The following is a 17,237-nucleotide window of genomic DNA, read 5'->3' as shown; positions in this document are numbered from 1 at the left end:
TTCGAGCCCCGTGGCCGGCGAGGGCCTTTCTGTGTGGAGTTTGCATGTTCTCCCCGTGTCCGCGTGGGTTTCCTCCGGGTGCTCCGGTTTCCCCCACAGTCCAAAGACATGCAGGTTAGGTTAACTGGTGACTCTAAATTGAGCGTAGGTGTGAATGTGAGTGTGAATGGTTGTCTGTGTCTATGTGTCAGCCCTGTGATGACCTGGCGACTTGTCCAGGGTGTACCCCGCCTTTCGCCTGTAGTCAGCTGGGATAGGCTCCAGCTTGCCTGCGACCCTGTAGAACAGGATAAAGTGGCTACAGATAATGAGATGAGATGAGATGAGATGAGATGATGGGATGGTGCTGAGTGGAATTATTGGCACCCTTGGTTAAGATGAGTCAAAAATACTTTCGAAAAAATGGTAAGTTTGCTTAATGTCAAACTAAAAATGTAATTGAAATAAATTTACTTTAAGAAAATCCATTAACAGAAAAGCAGAGTTTTGAAGAAAATCACGTGTCACAATTATTGGCACTCCTAGAAATTCCTGTCTAGAAAAAAAATCTTCCCATATTTAAATGTTTAGGAACTCTTCAACAGTCATTCATAGCTTATTGTTTCATTGGGGTATAAATTAGAGGTGACCCAGAGATTCTCATTCTCATTATCTCTAGCCGCTTTATCCTTCTACAGGGTCGCAGGCAAGCTGGAGCCTATCCCAGCTGACTACGGGCGAAAGGCGGGGTACACCCTGGACAAGTCGCCAGGTCATCACAGGGCTGACACATAGACACAGACAACCATTCACACTCACATTCACACCTACGCTCAATTTAGAGTCACCAGTTAACCTAACCTGCATGTCTTTGGACTGTGGGGGAAACCGGAGCACCCGGAGGAAACCCACGCGGACACGGGGAGAACATGCAAACTCCACACAGAAAGGCCCTCGCCGGCCACGGGGCTCGAACCCGGACCTTCTTATTGTGAGGCGACAGTGCTAACCACTACACCACCGTGCCGCCCCACCCAGAGATTGACTTCCCCGTAATCTGTCATTAGCATTAGTAGAGGACCTGGGTTAGATATGTAGGCACATTATGTAAGAGAGGGTAACTCAACTGTTATAGGATAATTTGAACCCAAGGAACAACTTGGGATGTGTGCCAAAATCACTATTCGGGACGAACAGGCTGAAAATTACCAATCCAAGATGGCTGCCAATAGCCATATTGAAAATATACATTTTTGAACCACTCACCACAGAAGTATGTGCAATACCTCATTTTATGGGTTTTGGGGTATGGGGAATCCATTAGTGACATCATTTTCATAATTGAAGGAAAAGGGAACAAGCTATGGTCAAGGGCAAGGTTAAAAAAAAAACACCAAAAATTGACCAAAATTGCAGTTTCACAGAAAACATGAGAAAAACAGAATAACCCTACCTCAAGCATGAAATCATGGAATTGGGAGACCTATGCACATAATTTAGGAGAGTACAAGAAAGCTAGCATTTGATTTAATATAAAGAAATTGTATCATACTATTATGATCAATGGAATATTAACTTAAAGTGAAAAATACCAAACAAAACTTATTACTTTAGTAGGCAGCAATATCTTGAAAGCCTAAATGTTTAACAGCCAACAATACAACTTTTAACATCACATTATTACTGTTTATGTGTGTCACATAAACCAGGGTCAGGAACATGAAGAGTAACACAATAATAATACCGTAATACCGGCGGCCATCTTGGATTGGTAATTTTCAAGCTGTTCGCCCCAGATAGTGATTATGGCACACATCCCAAGTTATTCCTTGGGGTCAAATTAGCCTAGAACAGTTGAGTTATCCTCTCGTAAATGATGTGCATGCAGGTCCTGGACTACATGGAGGAGAATTAGAGAATTAAAAAAAAAAAAAGTGTGTTGAACTTCATAAATTAGGCAACGTCTGTAAAAACAGTCTGAAAATATTTAAATTCTCTCTGCACTGAGACACTCTCTTGCCATGCAAAGAAACTTTCCTTTTTTCTCCATCTTAACCACAAACGTAAATGTTTGCAGTTCACTAGAGGCTTCTAGAATTAAATAATAAAGAGACAACAGCAAAGATATTTTTCAACACTGAAGATGGAACTGGCGTCAAAAGAAGAACCTTATCCAGACTGTTTTTCCTCTAAACGCCCCGGATACCAGGCTACCTCTGCCAGGAGGTTACAGCAGGCAGATCGTGGTTGGATCTTCCAGCAGGACTGTGATCCAAAATATCCACGAATTCATAGGAAAATCCTTCAGCGATGACGGAATGAAGAATGTTGTGACATGTCTGTCACCGATCTCGATTTAAACATTATTGAACGTGATAAACGAGACGACGTGGAGAGATGGCAAGAACGATGCAGGATATGGAAAGAGCCCTTGCTCTGGAGACGACTCAACAAAAACAGTTGTCACATGGCTTTGCTTTTTTAATAAACATACCTCTTAAGATAAACTTCTCAATTATGGATTAAAATTCCACTCGTGATTATTTCTTTGTGAGATTTTCCCCATTTTTACCGAATAATTCCACAGCGATATTACTTCCTTGGACTGTTTTTTGAAGACCATTGCTGCATCTTCGCTCTGTACAAAAATAACACCTTTAAGTCAAGGGTTATTGGCGAGTATCCTGAAAGAAACCGAACTCTTTACCTTCATTCGGTAAGTGTGAGAGATTTGGCTCGTACACTTTATTTATTTATTTATTTATTTTGCTGAGTGTGAATTCTCCTTTCTGTCGCATGTCCTTTTCGAGCCAAGAAACACTTAGTTTCACTGCAGCCAAATGAAGTAGTGGCAACAGAATTGCCATCGATAAGCATCGCCCCGTCTCAGGAAATCAAATGTTCCTTGTGTTTTCTACTAATTGTATCTGCTAAAGCCAAGATATCCATCATGTTCCTGAGTAATCTGCGTACACCGGTGAAAACGATTCATGAGGTGCCGAGTAATCCGATTAGCCCAAGTGTGGCATTTTTTCATTCTTTATAAAATTTGCTTCAAGACAGATCTCATCGCTTTGGCTCTAAAAAGACATCCTGCCCCCCCAATCTGTCCCTCTGAGTTACATGTTGGTCCTGGGATTGAGATGCTGGCCTCTTCTGCCCCTCGGACCTGCTTGATCCATCCTGGTGCCCTGTGTCTGGTCGGAGTTTTATCGCACCGCTCCTGTGAAGGACGGCCCCATGAGGACAGTTGAGGGTTATACCTGGAGGATGCTCTGGACTCTTACAGTAATGCTTTTATGGCTGAGGACTACAGTTGTCTTGCTAACTTTAGGACTGCAGTTATCATGAACAGTTTTGCACTCAAGTTTCCATCAATGAAGAGTTTATAACATCAACGAAACTGTCCTCCTGTTAAAACTGTTATATTATAGTCAGGCTGTCTGTTGTTGCCCAAATGAGGATGGGTTCCCTTTTGAGTCTGGTTCCTCTCGAGGTTTCTTCCTCATGTCGTCTGAGGGAGTTTTTCCTTGCCACCGTCGCCACAGGCTTGCTCATCGGGGATAGATTAGGGATAAATTAGCTCATGTTTTAAGTCGTTCAAATTCTGTAAAGCTGCTTTGCGACAATGTGTATTGTTAAAAGCGCTATACAAATAAACTTGACTTGACATCTTCGACTTCTTTTAATAACATTTTTATCAAATTATTTCTCAAAACACAAACATATGACTAGCTCTACATTGTTATCCATGTTATACACTCACAGTGCCTTCCAGCCTCCAGATGATGCCACATCATCTGACCAATCAACAGCCTCGATGCTTGCCAGGATGAACAATGTACAGTTTATTTCTTCACAACGAATTCTTATTTTTCATCCTTGACTTTTTTAAAAAAAGAAATTTTTAGTTCCGTCGGGAAATGCGTACTGATAGTCATCATTAAAAATACGCCAAAGCGCTGTTGTGTTCTTGATTCTGATTGGTCGATTCTTTTTCTGTAACAGCAGCTCTGATAAGCGTGTACAGTATATTAACACTAACATGCTCCTTCTAGTACGTTATCGTTTCTATAGTAACAGCTCAATCACAGCAACTTGTACGCCGGATGCTCCAGTAATAATAAATGGATTTTAAAAAATCATTAATATGGTGATGTTATGGATGGGCGGAGTCTCCAGTGCCACCAGTGTATGGTTTATGGCAGTTTCTCAACCAGTGGGCGAAGCGCCATCTAGTGAGCTGTGAAATTTTTTCAAGTTTGAAGCCAAATACTAAATAGTTCAAGATGTCATAGGGTCTCAAATCCGGTAGCTGGTTCGCCGTATACTTTTCAAGTGGAATAAATACGGTACATTTGTGGGTAAATTAAGAAGAACGAGCCTTTATTTTGTCATATTTAACCCGCATGCACACACACACACACAAAAAAAAAAGAAAGAAAGAGAGAGAAAGTGAGAGAGAGCGCAGCAGGCTGAATAAATAAATGAATATGTTTGTGGGTGAATTATATGGATCTGTGATGCCTGCTGGAAGAGAAGAGCAGGGAGGATTGGGAATCAAGCAGCTGCAGTTTGTTTACACCCAATACTAAAACTTGTAGCATCCGAGCAATCTTCTCAAAGACACATACAAAGCCCAGAAACTCCTGTTTCCCTGGGCAAAAACGATACAGGATTTATCTTGTAGTGTCCTGATCCTCAGATCTTTAACCCAGCCACATATAAAAAGTTGTTCTCCTCCGTGTTCTTCCAGGTTTTCATCTGTGTGTCCGTGTAGAACGATGTCTGCAGCACCAGGTAGTTTGAGATGTCGGGGAACTCAACGGATAGATAATTTTCCAACTCATAATGAATGAATGAATAATTTTATTTAAACACGATAAGTTGATCAGCGGGGCGGCACGGTGGTGTAGTGGTTAGCGCTGTCGCCTCACAGCAAGGAGGTCTGGGTTCGAGCCCCGTGGCCGGCGAGGGCCTTTCTGTGCGGAGTTTGCATGTTCTCCCCGTGTCCGCGTGGGTTTCCTCCGGGTGCTCCGGTTTCCCCCACAGTCCAAAGACATGCAGGTTAGGTTAACTGGTGACTCTAAATTGACCGTAGGTGTGAATGTGAGTGTGAATGGTTGTCTGTGTCTATGTGTCAGCCCTGTGATGACCTGGCGACTTGTCCAGGGTGTACCCCGCCTTTCGCCCGTAGTCAGCTGGGATAGGCTCCAGCTTGCCTGCGACCCTGTAGAACAGGATAAAGCGGCGAGAGATAATGAGATGAGATGGGAAGTTGATCAGCAGAGCTGGTGGAGTCGTGCATGTACAGATACAAATAATTACAAATACAAAAGACAAAAAATGCATAACTATTGTCTTTGTATTTAGTTACGGCTACAATATGATCAAAATTTATTCTATTCATGTCAAATTTAGCTAGTAAATTTTTTGTCTTTCATAGGAAAAATCCTTCTTTGTTAGTGTATAAGGATCTAATCCCATTGAGTGGTTTCTATATCCACTTCTTTTGAGTGTACTTCTGGGTTTTAATAACTTACTTGTTTGCTGAACACAGACATGGCAATAAGTTCTTGTGTTAATGGACCAGACTCCACTTTTGGATCATTAATCTGTTTTGAGTGAGAATGCCCTGCATGCATGGTTTGGCTTCTGTCACATCCAGGCAGTTTTAAATACAATACATGCAATTAAAAACAGTTTGTTTTTATTGCATTTATTTAATTCCTGGGTTTCCATCTGTAACAGGGAGTGATGTCGCATCACATTAATACACTTTACAATAGATTATTAGATTCTAATAGAAAAGATGTGTCAGAATAATTGGGGATCTTTTTAATGGGCCCCGACTCGTTACAAGTATGAATAGGTGGACCTCAAAGCAGAAAAGGTTGAGAACCCCTGGTTTATAGTTTCTTGGTAACATGACAAATTGTGTATTTTTTTAAAATCAACTTAAAGACAAAAAAAAAAAGAGACGCAGGTGAAGGACCAACTGTTTATAGCGTAAAAGAGAACAGGAAGTAATTTAACAAATGTTCCCTAACATTAAATGTAGCTATAAATGGATAAAAATGATTATTTGTTGAATTGCGAATTTGCAATTTGTTGTTGTATAAAATGAATAAATCACTTCAGAGTGATATCCGTGACGTTGCTTCATCACACCATGCCATGATTGATTATTTTCCTCTAACAGCGCTCCACCTAGTGGTTTATTCCTTTTCTCACAACAGATTTTAAATATTTGATTTCGGACAGGAAGTAACCTTCAACTCACTTCTTGTCTTTAGGTGATCACGCTAGAGGGCTGGGTGGACATCATGTACTACGTCATGGACGCTCACTCCTTTTACAACTTCATCTATTTCATCTTCCTCATCATCGTAAGCACTCGCAGCGTTTCTTTAGTCTCAAAATATTCGCTTGTGGCTTTTTTTAAAAAATTCATTTTAAAACTGTTTTTGTTTTGTTTTAAAGCTTTTGGAAAAGCTTAAAATATTTAAAATAAAGCTTAAAAACACTTTCATCACAGAATAATTGTTATCTTATATGTTCCTTGAAATATTACAATTATTATCCTCAAATTTTTACCACTTTTTTCCCCAAGTTTTTCTCAAAAATACTTGAAATATTAAAAATTTATTCTCAAAATATTACCATTGTGACTTTCTAGGACTTTTTGTAAAGTGTTTTTAAAGTGTACTTTTTAATTGTCATACTTTTATAAAATTTTAAATTTTACTCGACTTGAAATATTATAATTTCTTCTCAAAATTATGGGGCTTGTTTTGTTTTGTTTTCTTTGCTTTTTCTTGTTGTTGTTTTCTGTCTTATTTTAGTAAAAATCGTGAAATAGTTGTCATACAATCTGAAAATATTATCATTTATCATTAATTATTGACTTTTTGATGTAAACTTAAGACTTGACTCTTGAAAGTTTATGATTTTTAAATGTCAAAATCATTTTTTCTAGCAATTTTGAGACTTTATTCTGGAAATATTACCATTGTGACTTTCTACGATTCTTATTTTTTAACTAATCTCAGAACATTCGCATTTATTCTTAAAACTTTGGTACGTTATCCTTGAAATAGTGTGTATTTATTCTCAAAATATTTTGAATAACTATAATTTTTTAAAATTCTTTTTTTGTTTATCTGTTTATTTCCACCTGTTATACTTCTTGAAAATGTGTCATTAAACAGTGATTTATTCTTAATTATATTTTAATGTTCCTTAACATTATGACTTCGGTTAGCCTTCTGTTTTCTTGCTTTAGGTTGGCTCCTTCTTCATGATCAATCTGTGCCTGGTTGTCATCGCTACACAGTTTTCGGAAACTAAGCAGCGTGAGAACCAGCTGATGCGTGAGCAGCGAGCTCGTTTCCGGAGTAACGAGTCCACACTACAAAGTTTGGCTGAGCCTGGCTCATGTTACGAAGAGATTCTGAACTACCTTGGCTATCTTTTACGCAAGTTTTATCGCTACATTATTCATTTATATAACGACGTGTGGCGCAAGAGCAAGAGTGTGAACCTCGGTGAGTCTGCTGCTGTGGGTGGGGCCAATGGACACTGGAGCAATAAGGAGAAGATTGAGCTCACCCGACACGTCTTTCATCATAATCATCATCATCGTCATCATCGTCATCATTGTATGGGAAATGGCACGGATGTCCCGGAACTGAAGGCGGTGCTCCTGAGTGGAGAGAAATGCCTTCCCAAATACACTTCCTCATTCCCTCTGACCGTCCATAGCCTCAGCGGTATCGGTGTGAACTACCCCACCATCCTACCCCTGGCCTTCTTCACCCACTCACGTGTTCACCCCAGTGCCCTCAAGAGCAAGAACACCACCAACAAAACACAGCATGGTGAACACACACACACACACACACACACACACACACACACACACACACACACACACTTCAGAAAATGGCATTTGGTGCAACCACACATTAACGAAATATACAACCCCGATTCCAAAAAAGTTGGGACAAAGTACAAATTGTAAATAAAAACGGAATGCAATGATGTGGAAGTTTCAAAATTCCATATTTTATTCAGAATAGAACATAGATGACATATCAAATGTTTAAACTGAGAAAATGTATCATTTAAAGAGAAAAATTAGGTGATTTTAAATTTTATGACAACAACACATCTCAAAAAAGTTGGGACAAGGCCATGTTTCCCACTGTGAGACATCCCCTTTTCTCTTTACAACAGTCTGTAAACGTCTGGGGACTGAGGAGACAAGTTGCTCAAGTTTAGGGATAGGAATGTTAACCCATTCTTGTCTAATGTAGGATTCTAGTTGCTCAACTGTCTTAGGTCTTTTTTGTCGTATCTTCCGTTTTATGATGCGCCAAATGTTTTCTATGGGTGAAAGATCTGGACTGCAGGCTGGCCAGTTCAGTACCCGGACCCTTCTTCTACGCAGCCATGATGCTGTAATTGATGCAGTATGTGGTTTGGCATTGTCATGTTGGAAAATGCAAGGTCTTCCCTGAAAGAGACGTCGTCTGGATGGGAGCATATGTTGCTCTAGAACCTGGATATACCTTTCAGCATTGATGGTGTCTTTCCAGATGTGTAAGCTGCCCATGCCACACGCACTAATGCAACCCCATACCATCAGAGATGCAGGCTTCTGAACTGAGCGCTGATGATAACTTGGGTCGTCCTTCTCCTCTTTAGTCCGAATGACACGGCGTCCCTGATTTCCATAAAGAACTTCAAATTTTGATTCGTCTGACCACAGAACAGTTTTCCACTTTGCCACAGTCCATTTTAAATGAGCCTTGGCCCAGAGAAGACGTCTGCGCTTCTGGATCATGTTTAGATACGGCTTCTTCTTTGAACTATAGAGTTTTAGCTGGCAACGGCGGATGGCACGGTGAATTGTGTTCACAGATGATGTTCTCTGGAAATATTCCTGAGCCCATTTTGTGATTTCCAATACAGAAGCATGCCTGTATGTGATGCAGTGCCGTCTAAGGGCCCGAAGATCACGGGCACCCAGTATGGTTTTCCGGCCTTGACCCTTACGCACAGAGATTCTTCCAGATTCTCTGAATCTTTTGATGATATTATGCACCGTAGATGATGATATGTTCAAACTCTTTACAATTTTACACTGTCGAACTCCTTTCTGATATTGCTCCACTATTTGTCGGCGCAGAATTAGGGGGATTGGTGATCCTCTTCCCATCTTTACTTCTGAGAGCCGCTGCCACTCCAAGATGCTCTTTTTATACCCAGTCATGTTAATGATCTATTGCCAATTGACCTAATGAGTTGCAATTTGGTCCTCCAGCTGTTCCTTTTTTGTACCTTTAACTTTTCCAGCCTCTTATTGCCCCTGTCCCAACTTTTTTGAGATGTGTTGCTGTCATGAAATTTCAAATGAGCCAATATTTGGCATGAAATTTCAAAATGTCTCACTTTCGACATTTGATATGTTGTCTACGTTCTATTGTGAATAGAATATCAGTTTTTGAGATTTGTAAATTATTGCATTCCGTTTTTATTTACAATTTGTACTTTGTCCCAACTTTTTTGGAATCGGGGTTGTATTATAATTTAAAGTTGTTCACGTGTATAAATGACTCTGAGTGTCTGCATCTGCAACAACAACAAAAACATTTTAGAACATTTCAAACGTTTAACATCCACATTTTTATTTTTTAAAAAGAACAAGGTTTTTAGAAAAGTGTGTAATGTGTTTCTTGGCCACTGCGTAATTCCATATGTGTTATTTTATTCAGAAATGACAGGGAATAGTACAAATGAAGATCTTTTGATGCATCAGTGTTGTAGTCGAGTCACTGAACCTCGAGTCTGAGTCCAGTCTCGAGTCCCTGGTGTTCAAGTCCGAGTGATTAAAAATAATTTCCAGTCGAATCCACTATTGATCCAAGTCGAGTCCGAGTCCAACACTCCAACCGTACCATGTGACGGTGGCTGTTTCAGCGCCATTAACATTAGTTTGTTCCTGAACATGATGCATGAACAGGTGAATGTGCTTCTCTTTGTCAGGGAGTGTGAAGTATTCTGTCAGAGATGGTTGGAAGATGGATGTAAGTGCAGAAGGTGTGTTTTTATTAATACAAGTGAAGACACGTAAACAATCCAGAATGGCAGGCAAAATCGTAAAACAGTGAAATGGGCAATAGGTCAAGAGAGGCACAAACAGGCTATCGTAGACTCGGCAGAATCAAAGACAAGAAACAGGAAATCAGGGATCAGGAAACCAAACAAGGAAATAAGGCTCGGTAACATGTCAGCAAAGCAACTCAATACTTCGCAAAGTAAGTGTGTTTTCACAGTCTTTATTCAGGTGTGCTGATTGTGCCTTAATCCTGTGCAGGTGTGAGTCGTTTACGGCGTGCGAGAGTGTCTGCTTAGTGCATGCGCTGTCCGGAGCGCGCCCAAGAGTCTATCTGATGCATGTGCCAAGGTGTGCAGGTGTGACACTCTTACACGAAATTAGTACAAAAATGAAGTAGATATACATATCTTATGCCAAATTATTATGGCATGTTACAAAAAATAAATCTCCAATTTGCAAGTCCTAATGCAGTTAATGTATGAGTCCGAATCCAAGTCCGAGTTATCAGTGCTCAAGTCAGAGTTGACTGACGAGTCCTTAAAATTAGGGCACGAGTCAGACTCAAGTCCGAGTCCTGGACTCCAGTACTGCAACCCTGTGATGCATGATGTGTCGATATTTAACAATTATTCTCTGAAGGTGAAGTGAATATCGGTGAATAATAACTGAGATAAAGTCGAGGTCAAGGTTAATGATTTATATAATATTGGCTGGCTTTTTTTTGTGGTCTATCAGATATATTCCATTCAGCTAGCATGATACTGAACAAGTCAAAGATGAGTAGCTGAATGGAATATATCTGATAGACCACGAAAAAAAAAGCCAGCCAATATTTTTATTATTATTGTTATTATACATACACTCTCTTCATATCGGCATTCTCAAAGACCCACGCTAGCTTACTCACAACTCAGTGCTGTTAACGTGGCAGTCTAGTTACCTTCCAGCCGGCATAGTGTTAGCGCAGGCCAATGCTAGCACAGTCAAGCTGAATATTATATACCGTATTTTCCGGACTATACGTCGCTCCGGAGTTTAAGTCGCATCAGCCAAAAAATGCATTATGAAGACGAAAAAAACATATATACGTCGCACCGGACTATAAGTCGCACTTTTTTGAAGGGTTATTCTATCCATAGAATCTGTGATTGTATCTGATAAGCGGCGCGTGGTTACTGCGCGACTGCATTGTTTATTTAATAAACGAACAGCTGAGCAGTGATAACGCGCCCTTTGCCCTGTAAGTAGCCTAGTCTGATTATTTTAAATATCTACTACTATCTTTAATACTATCACTATCGTTATTACTAATAGCCTATATTATTATTATTATTATAACTAATATTAGTAGCCTATTACTGATGCATTAATCAGTTTGCTTTTAGAATATTTTTACCGGTAGGGCTTATTATCGCCCCATGGCTCTTTCATCTGTGTTATTAAAGCTGTAGTCATCATCGAGGAGTGTCATTCTTCATTTTTGTCGAATTTTATTTAATCAAATCAGAGGTCAAGTAGGCTATAGGTATATCATCTCCAAAGACAGGTACGGTAGTAAAAACAGCCGTCTAGTGAAAAAAAAACAACAACAACCGCTTTTAAATCCCCTACTTAAATCCTTAAAATGAGTCATTTAACTCATGTCTTGTGTGATCTGATCTCCAATGGTGAAATAAACCGGTTGTGATGAGTACAGTCTGTTATTTTAGAAGATAAATGTAATATATAATTTAATATATAGACTAATAAAAATTAATATTTTATAATATAATATCACGACATATTACTGTCTGTAACTGTTTGTCACTAAAGCGTTTTCTAAGATCATAATGTCTGATATTATTATTATTATTATTATTATTTTACACACACAATAAGCGCATGTGCGTAAAGTTATAGTAAACCATCCCCCGGCTTTTTTTTTTTTGAGTCGCTGGACCCACCCACCTCCTGCGTTCTGGGACCTCCCACTTCACAAATTAAGCACTGCCTAAAATCACTACATAACTTATTTAAATAGCTATAGGCCTATCATTAATAATAAAACACAGGTCAATCAAGTTTATCAAGCTGATGATTTCACTCCAAATCAGCAAATCCATTGAATTCCTCATCCTCGGTGTCGCTTCTCAACAACTCTGCCTCCAGCGGCAGATGAAGCGCCGTTTCCTCTTCTTCTGCGTGGCTGTCGTCAGACTCAGCATCAGCTCCAGTTATTCCGCGGTGAAAAAAACAAACAAACAAACATATATACGTCGCACCGGAGTATAAGTCGCATGGCCAGCCGAACTATGAAAAAAAGTGCGACTTATAGTCCGAAAAATACGGTAATTTACTTAGTTACTTTTAAAATCAACATTGGCAGCTACACACAACGGAGCAACCTGGCAGCCAAAATTCTCTCAAAATCTTCCACTTTTAATGAAGCAAACCTGGCAGCCATGCAGGTTTACAAACTACAAAATTTACAAACTGTGTCAGTCACTCATTAGCGCAGAAGTTTTACATCTCCGATGTGTCTCTTTTCCAGTTTTTTGATGTCCGTTGGTATGTTTTTCTCTTGTAAATATGCGTGAAGAATATCTAATGAAGTTTTGGTAGCCTTTTGGGTGTTCAGCGCATCTTCAGTTTTCAGTTTATTTATTTTGTGCTTCAGCCTAGCACTGGATTAGCCTCGTCTTCTCTCTTTCCCAGCCGACAAAGAAATGATTGTGTGCATGCGCAGGAGAAAAGTTTTGTCACTGGATCTTCGCATGAGCGCCGATGTGTGACGCCGTGTTGTCTTGACATCATGCAATATTATAACAATATTGCATGCTCATTCTCCATTGGGGAGAGTGGCGTAATACATGGAGGATAAGCGATATGAAAGCAATATTGCATGCTATCAATAAACCCACTAGAAGGGAATAGAACACATTTTTAATTTCATGGAAAAAGTGGCCCATATGTATAATAATTGCAGATAATTGTTTTAATAGAAATACACAGGTCATTATTTCAAAAGAAATAAAAGATCATCTCATCTCGCCGCTTTATCCTGTTCTACAGGGTCGCAGGCAAGCTGGAGCCTATCCCAGCTGACTACGGGCGAAAGGCGGGGTACACCCTGGACAAGTCGCCAGGTCATCACAGGGCTGACACATAGACACAGACAACCATTCACACTCACATTCACACCTACGCTCAATTTAGAGTCACCAGTTAACCTAACCTGCATGTCTTTGGACTGTGGGGGAAACCGGAGCACCCGGAGGAAACCCACGCGGACACGGGGAGAACATGCAAGCGCCACACAGAAAGGCCCTCGCCGGCCACGGGGCCAGAACCCGGACCTTCCCACTGTGAGGCGACAGCGCTAACCACTACATCACCGTGCTGCCCATAAAAGATCATATTAAAAATAATTTATTTCAAACATCAAAAATGGTATGTAAATGTAATAACGCAGACTTGCATCACTTATCTACACCAAGTCACATAAAACACTTTGTTTTGAAATTGATAAAATACAATCCCAATTCCAAAAAAGTTGGGACAAAGTACAAATTGTAAATCAAAACGGAATGCAATAATTTACAAATCTCAAAAACTGATATTCTATTCACAATAGAACATAGACAACATATCAAATGTCGAAAGTGAGACATTTTGAAATTTCATGCCAAATATTGGCTCATTTGAAATTTCATGACAGCAACACATCTCAAAAAAGTTGGGACAGGGGCAATAAGAGGCTGGAAAAGTTAAAGGTACAAAAAAGGAACAGTTGGAGGACCAAATTGCAACTCATGAGGTCAATTGGCAATAGGTCATTAACATGACTGGGTATAAAAAGAGCATCTTGGAGTGGCAGCGGCTCTCAGAAGTAAAGATGGGAAGAGGATCACCAATCCCCCTAATTCTGCGCCGACAAATAGTGGAGCAATATCAGAAAGGAGTTCGACAGTGTAAAATTGCAAAGAGTTTGAACATATCATCATCTACAGTGCATAATATCATCAAAAGATTCAGAGAATCTGGAAGAATCTCTGTGCGTAAGGGTCAAGGCCGGAAAACCATGCTGGGTGCCCGTGATCTTCGGGCCCTTAGACGGCACTGCATCACATACAGGCATGCTTCTGTATTGGAAATCACAAAATGGGCTCAGGAATATTTCCAGAGAACATTATCTGTGAACACAATTCAGCGTGCCATCCGCCGTCGCCAGCTAAAACTCTATAGTTCAAAGAAGAAGCCGTATCTAAACATGATCCAGAAGTGCAGACGTCTTCTCTGGGCCAAGGCTCATTTAAAATGGACTGTGGCAAAGTGGAAAACTGTTCTGTGGTCAGACGAATCAAAATTTGAAGTTCTTTATGGAAATCAGGGACGCCGTGTCATTCGGACTAAAGAGGAGAAGGACGACCCAAGTTGTTATCAGCGCTCAGTTCAGAAGCCTGCATCTCTGATGGTATGGGGTTGCATTAGTGCGTGTGGCATGGGCAGCTTACACATCTGGAAAGACACCATCAATGCTGAAAGGTATATCCAGGTTCTAGAGCAACACATGCTCCCATCCAGACGACGTCTCTTTCAGGGAAGACCTTGCATTTTCCAACATGACAATGCCAAACCACATACTGCATCAATTACAGCATCATGGCTGCGTAGAAGAAGGGTCCGGGTACTGAACTGGCCAGCCTGCAGTCCAGATCTTTCACCCATAGAAAACATTTGGCGCATCATAAAACGGAAGATACGACAAAAAAGACCTAAGACAGTTGAGCAACTAGAATCCTACATTAGACAAGAATGGGTTAACATTCCTATCCCTAAACTTGAGCAACTTGTCTCCTCAGTCCCCAGACGTTTACAGACTGTTGTAAAGAGAAAAGGGGATGTCTCACAGTGGGAAACATGGCCTTGTCCCAACTTTTTTGAGATGTGTTGTTATTGTCATGAAATTTAAAATCACCTAATTTTTCTCTTTAAATGATACATTTTCTCAGTTTAAACATTTGATATGTCATCTATGTTCTATTCTGAATAAAATATGAAATTTTGAAACTTCCACATCATTGCATTCCATTTTTATTTACAATTTGTACTTTGTCCCAACTTTTTTGAAATCGGGGTTGTAAATCCCAATTCCACCTTACCTTTGAATAGATTTAAACCAAACTTCGTAGTATCTTTAGTGCTTTTAGGAACAGCGTTTCCTTGCATTATTTGTAATTCTTCTTCACTTACAGTGACAAAGCGATTAGCCGCCATTTTGCTGAGTCACTTGAGGTGATCATCAAGAAATAGTCTGAATCTCTCGACCAATCAGAGTGTGTGATTTTCTATAATCAACTCCATATTTATACTATCGAGGTATATTCTTGGAAAGTTCAAATTTGTGACTTTATTCTTGAAATATTCAGATTTTATTCCCGACAGATTTTTTTTCTTATAAATTTCTTGTAACGTTGTCAGCTCATTTCAGGTCTTACGCCACCTACCGTTCACATAGATAGATAGATAGATAGATAGATAGATAGATAGATAGATAGATAGATAGATAGATAGATAGAGACACACACACACACACACACACGTGTCGGATGTGAGAATAGTGGAAATAGAGAAGAACAATCTCTCTGTGCTAATTAAACATTAAGTGTCTGTTTCTCCGGGGTTTTGAAGAGTAATGAAGATTTCCTCTGCTCTAATAATTCTGAATGAAATCCAAATGAAAATGAAGACTCAGAGCTTCTTAAGCACATAGATGTCCCATGCCTGGTTAACCCCACACGTTAATGTTAACCCCATCAGACTTTCCAGTGCCACTGAGGTGACAAAATACTGAACACAATTTGGACAAACTAACCTTCAAATATCTACACATCTGGAGCTCTGTTAATAATCCAGCCTGCTTAATTAGTATCTTTCATTTATTATTAGTGTGAAATCTGGGAATATACTAAACCAAATCTAACATGGGAAGGGTTCGGAAAAGAAAAAGCTGACAAAAGCATTTAAATATATAAATAAATGGAGTTTCCTGTATTTTCATTATTTAGACATTCACTCGGGCGGCACGGTGGTGTAGTGGTTAGCGCTGTCGCCTCACAGCAAGAAGGTCCGGGTTCAAGCCCCGTGGCCGGCGAGGGCCTTTCTGTGCGGAGTTTGCATGTTCTCCCCGTGTCCGCGTGGGTTTCCTCCGGGTGCTCCGGTTTCCCCCACAGTCCAAAGACATGCAGGTTAGGTTAACTGGTGACTCTAAATTGACCGTAGGTGTGAATGTGAGTGTGAATGGTTGCCTGTGTCTATGTGTCAGCCCTGTGATGACCTGGCGACTTGTCCAGGGTGTACCCCGCCTTTCGCCCGTAGTCAGCTGGGATAGGCTCCAGCTTGCCTGCGACCCTGTAGAACAGGATAAAGCGGCTAGAGATAATGAGATGGGAAAATATATGTTTATTAAATAGACCACAAGAATCAAATAATGTAAGCATTTTTTTCTTTTTAAACAGATTTTTATGTTAATTTGAAGAAGAACAATGTTTAGTATTGGGATTATGTTTATTTATTATGAAAAAAATACGGAGCTGGTGGAGGAGGTAATATTCTGAGAAAAAAAAATTCGAATTTTTGAGAAATAAGTCGTATATTTGAAACAAAAAGAAACTCAGAATTTTTTTTAAACACTGATTTTCAAAATTTTTTTCTTCATGAATTTATGACTTTAAGCTCGGAAAATGATGAGCTTTTTCTCACAAATGTATGACTTTATAATTTCAAAGAATATCCAAGTTTATTTCTGTATATGTATGATTTTAATCTTGGAAATTCTGAGTTTTTTCTCGAGCCGTCTCCCTCTGCTATTTGTTTTTTTATTTATTTATTATCCTCTGCCCAAATGAAGTTTGGTCTGTCTGTCCATCTGTCCAATCACATTTTCGTTTCCGGGCCATATCTTTAAAACTACTGAAGATATCTTTATGAAACTTTGTATACATATCAACCAACATGTGAACTGGTGCCTTTTGCTATTTTGGATTTTTGAAGAAAAGTATGTTTCAAATTTTTGCATAAAAAATAGATTTTGATTTAGTTTCTAAGAGCAATGTTCGTTTCCGGAGCATATATCCAAAACTATTCATGATACGGA

The 17,237-nt window shown here is 39.7% G+C and overlaps 1 protein-coding gene across 1 annotated transcript in view; it reads left to right on the top strand.

The window, feature by feature from the left end:
- cacna1hb (calcium channel, voltage-dependent, T type, alpha 1H subunit b) overlaps positions 1–17,237 on the top strand; it is a 179,746-nt gene that overhangs the window by 75,364 nt on the left and 87,145 nt on the right. Inside the window, exons 6-7 of the mRNA XM_060898260.1 lie at positions 6,276–6,368; positions 7,265–7,859. Coding sequence (XP_060754243.1) covers positions 6,276–6,368; positions 7,265–7,859 — 688 coding nt within the window. The remainder of the gene's footprint in view (positions 1–6,275; positions 6,369–7,264; positions 7,860–17,237) is intronic.

The sequence above is a fragment of the Neoarius graeffei genome, chromosome 18, assembly GCF_027579695.1.
Source record: "Neoarius graeffei isolate fNeoGra1 chromosome 18, fNeoGra1.pri, whole genome shotgun sequence".
In the NCBI taxonomy this organism is placed as follows: Eukaryota; Metazoa; Chordata; class Actinopteri; order Siluriformes; family Ariidae; genus Neoarius; species Neoarius graeffei.
The sequence above is the reverse complement of the archived record's forward strand: the minus strand, read 5'-3'. Positions and strand labels throughout refer to the sequence as shown.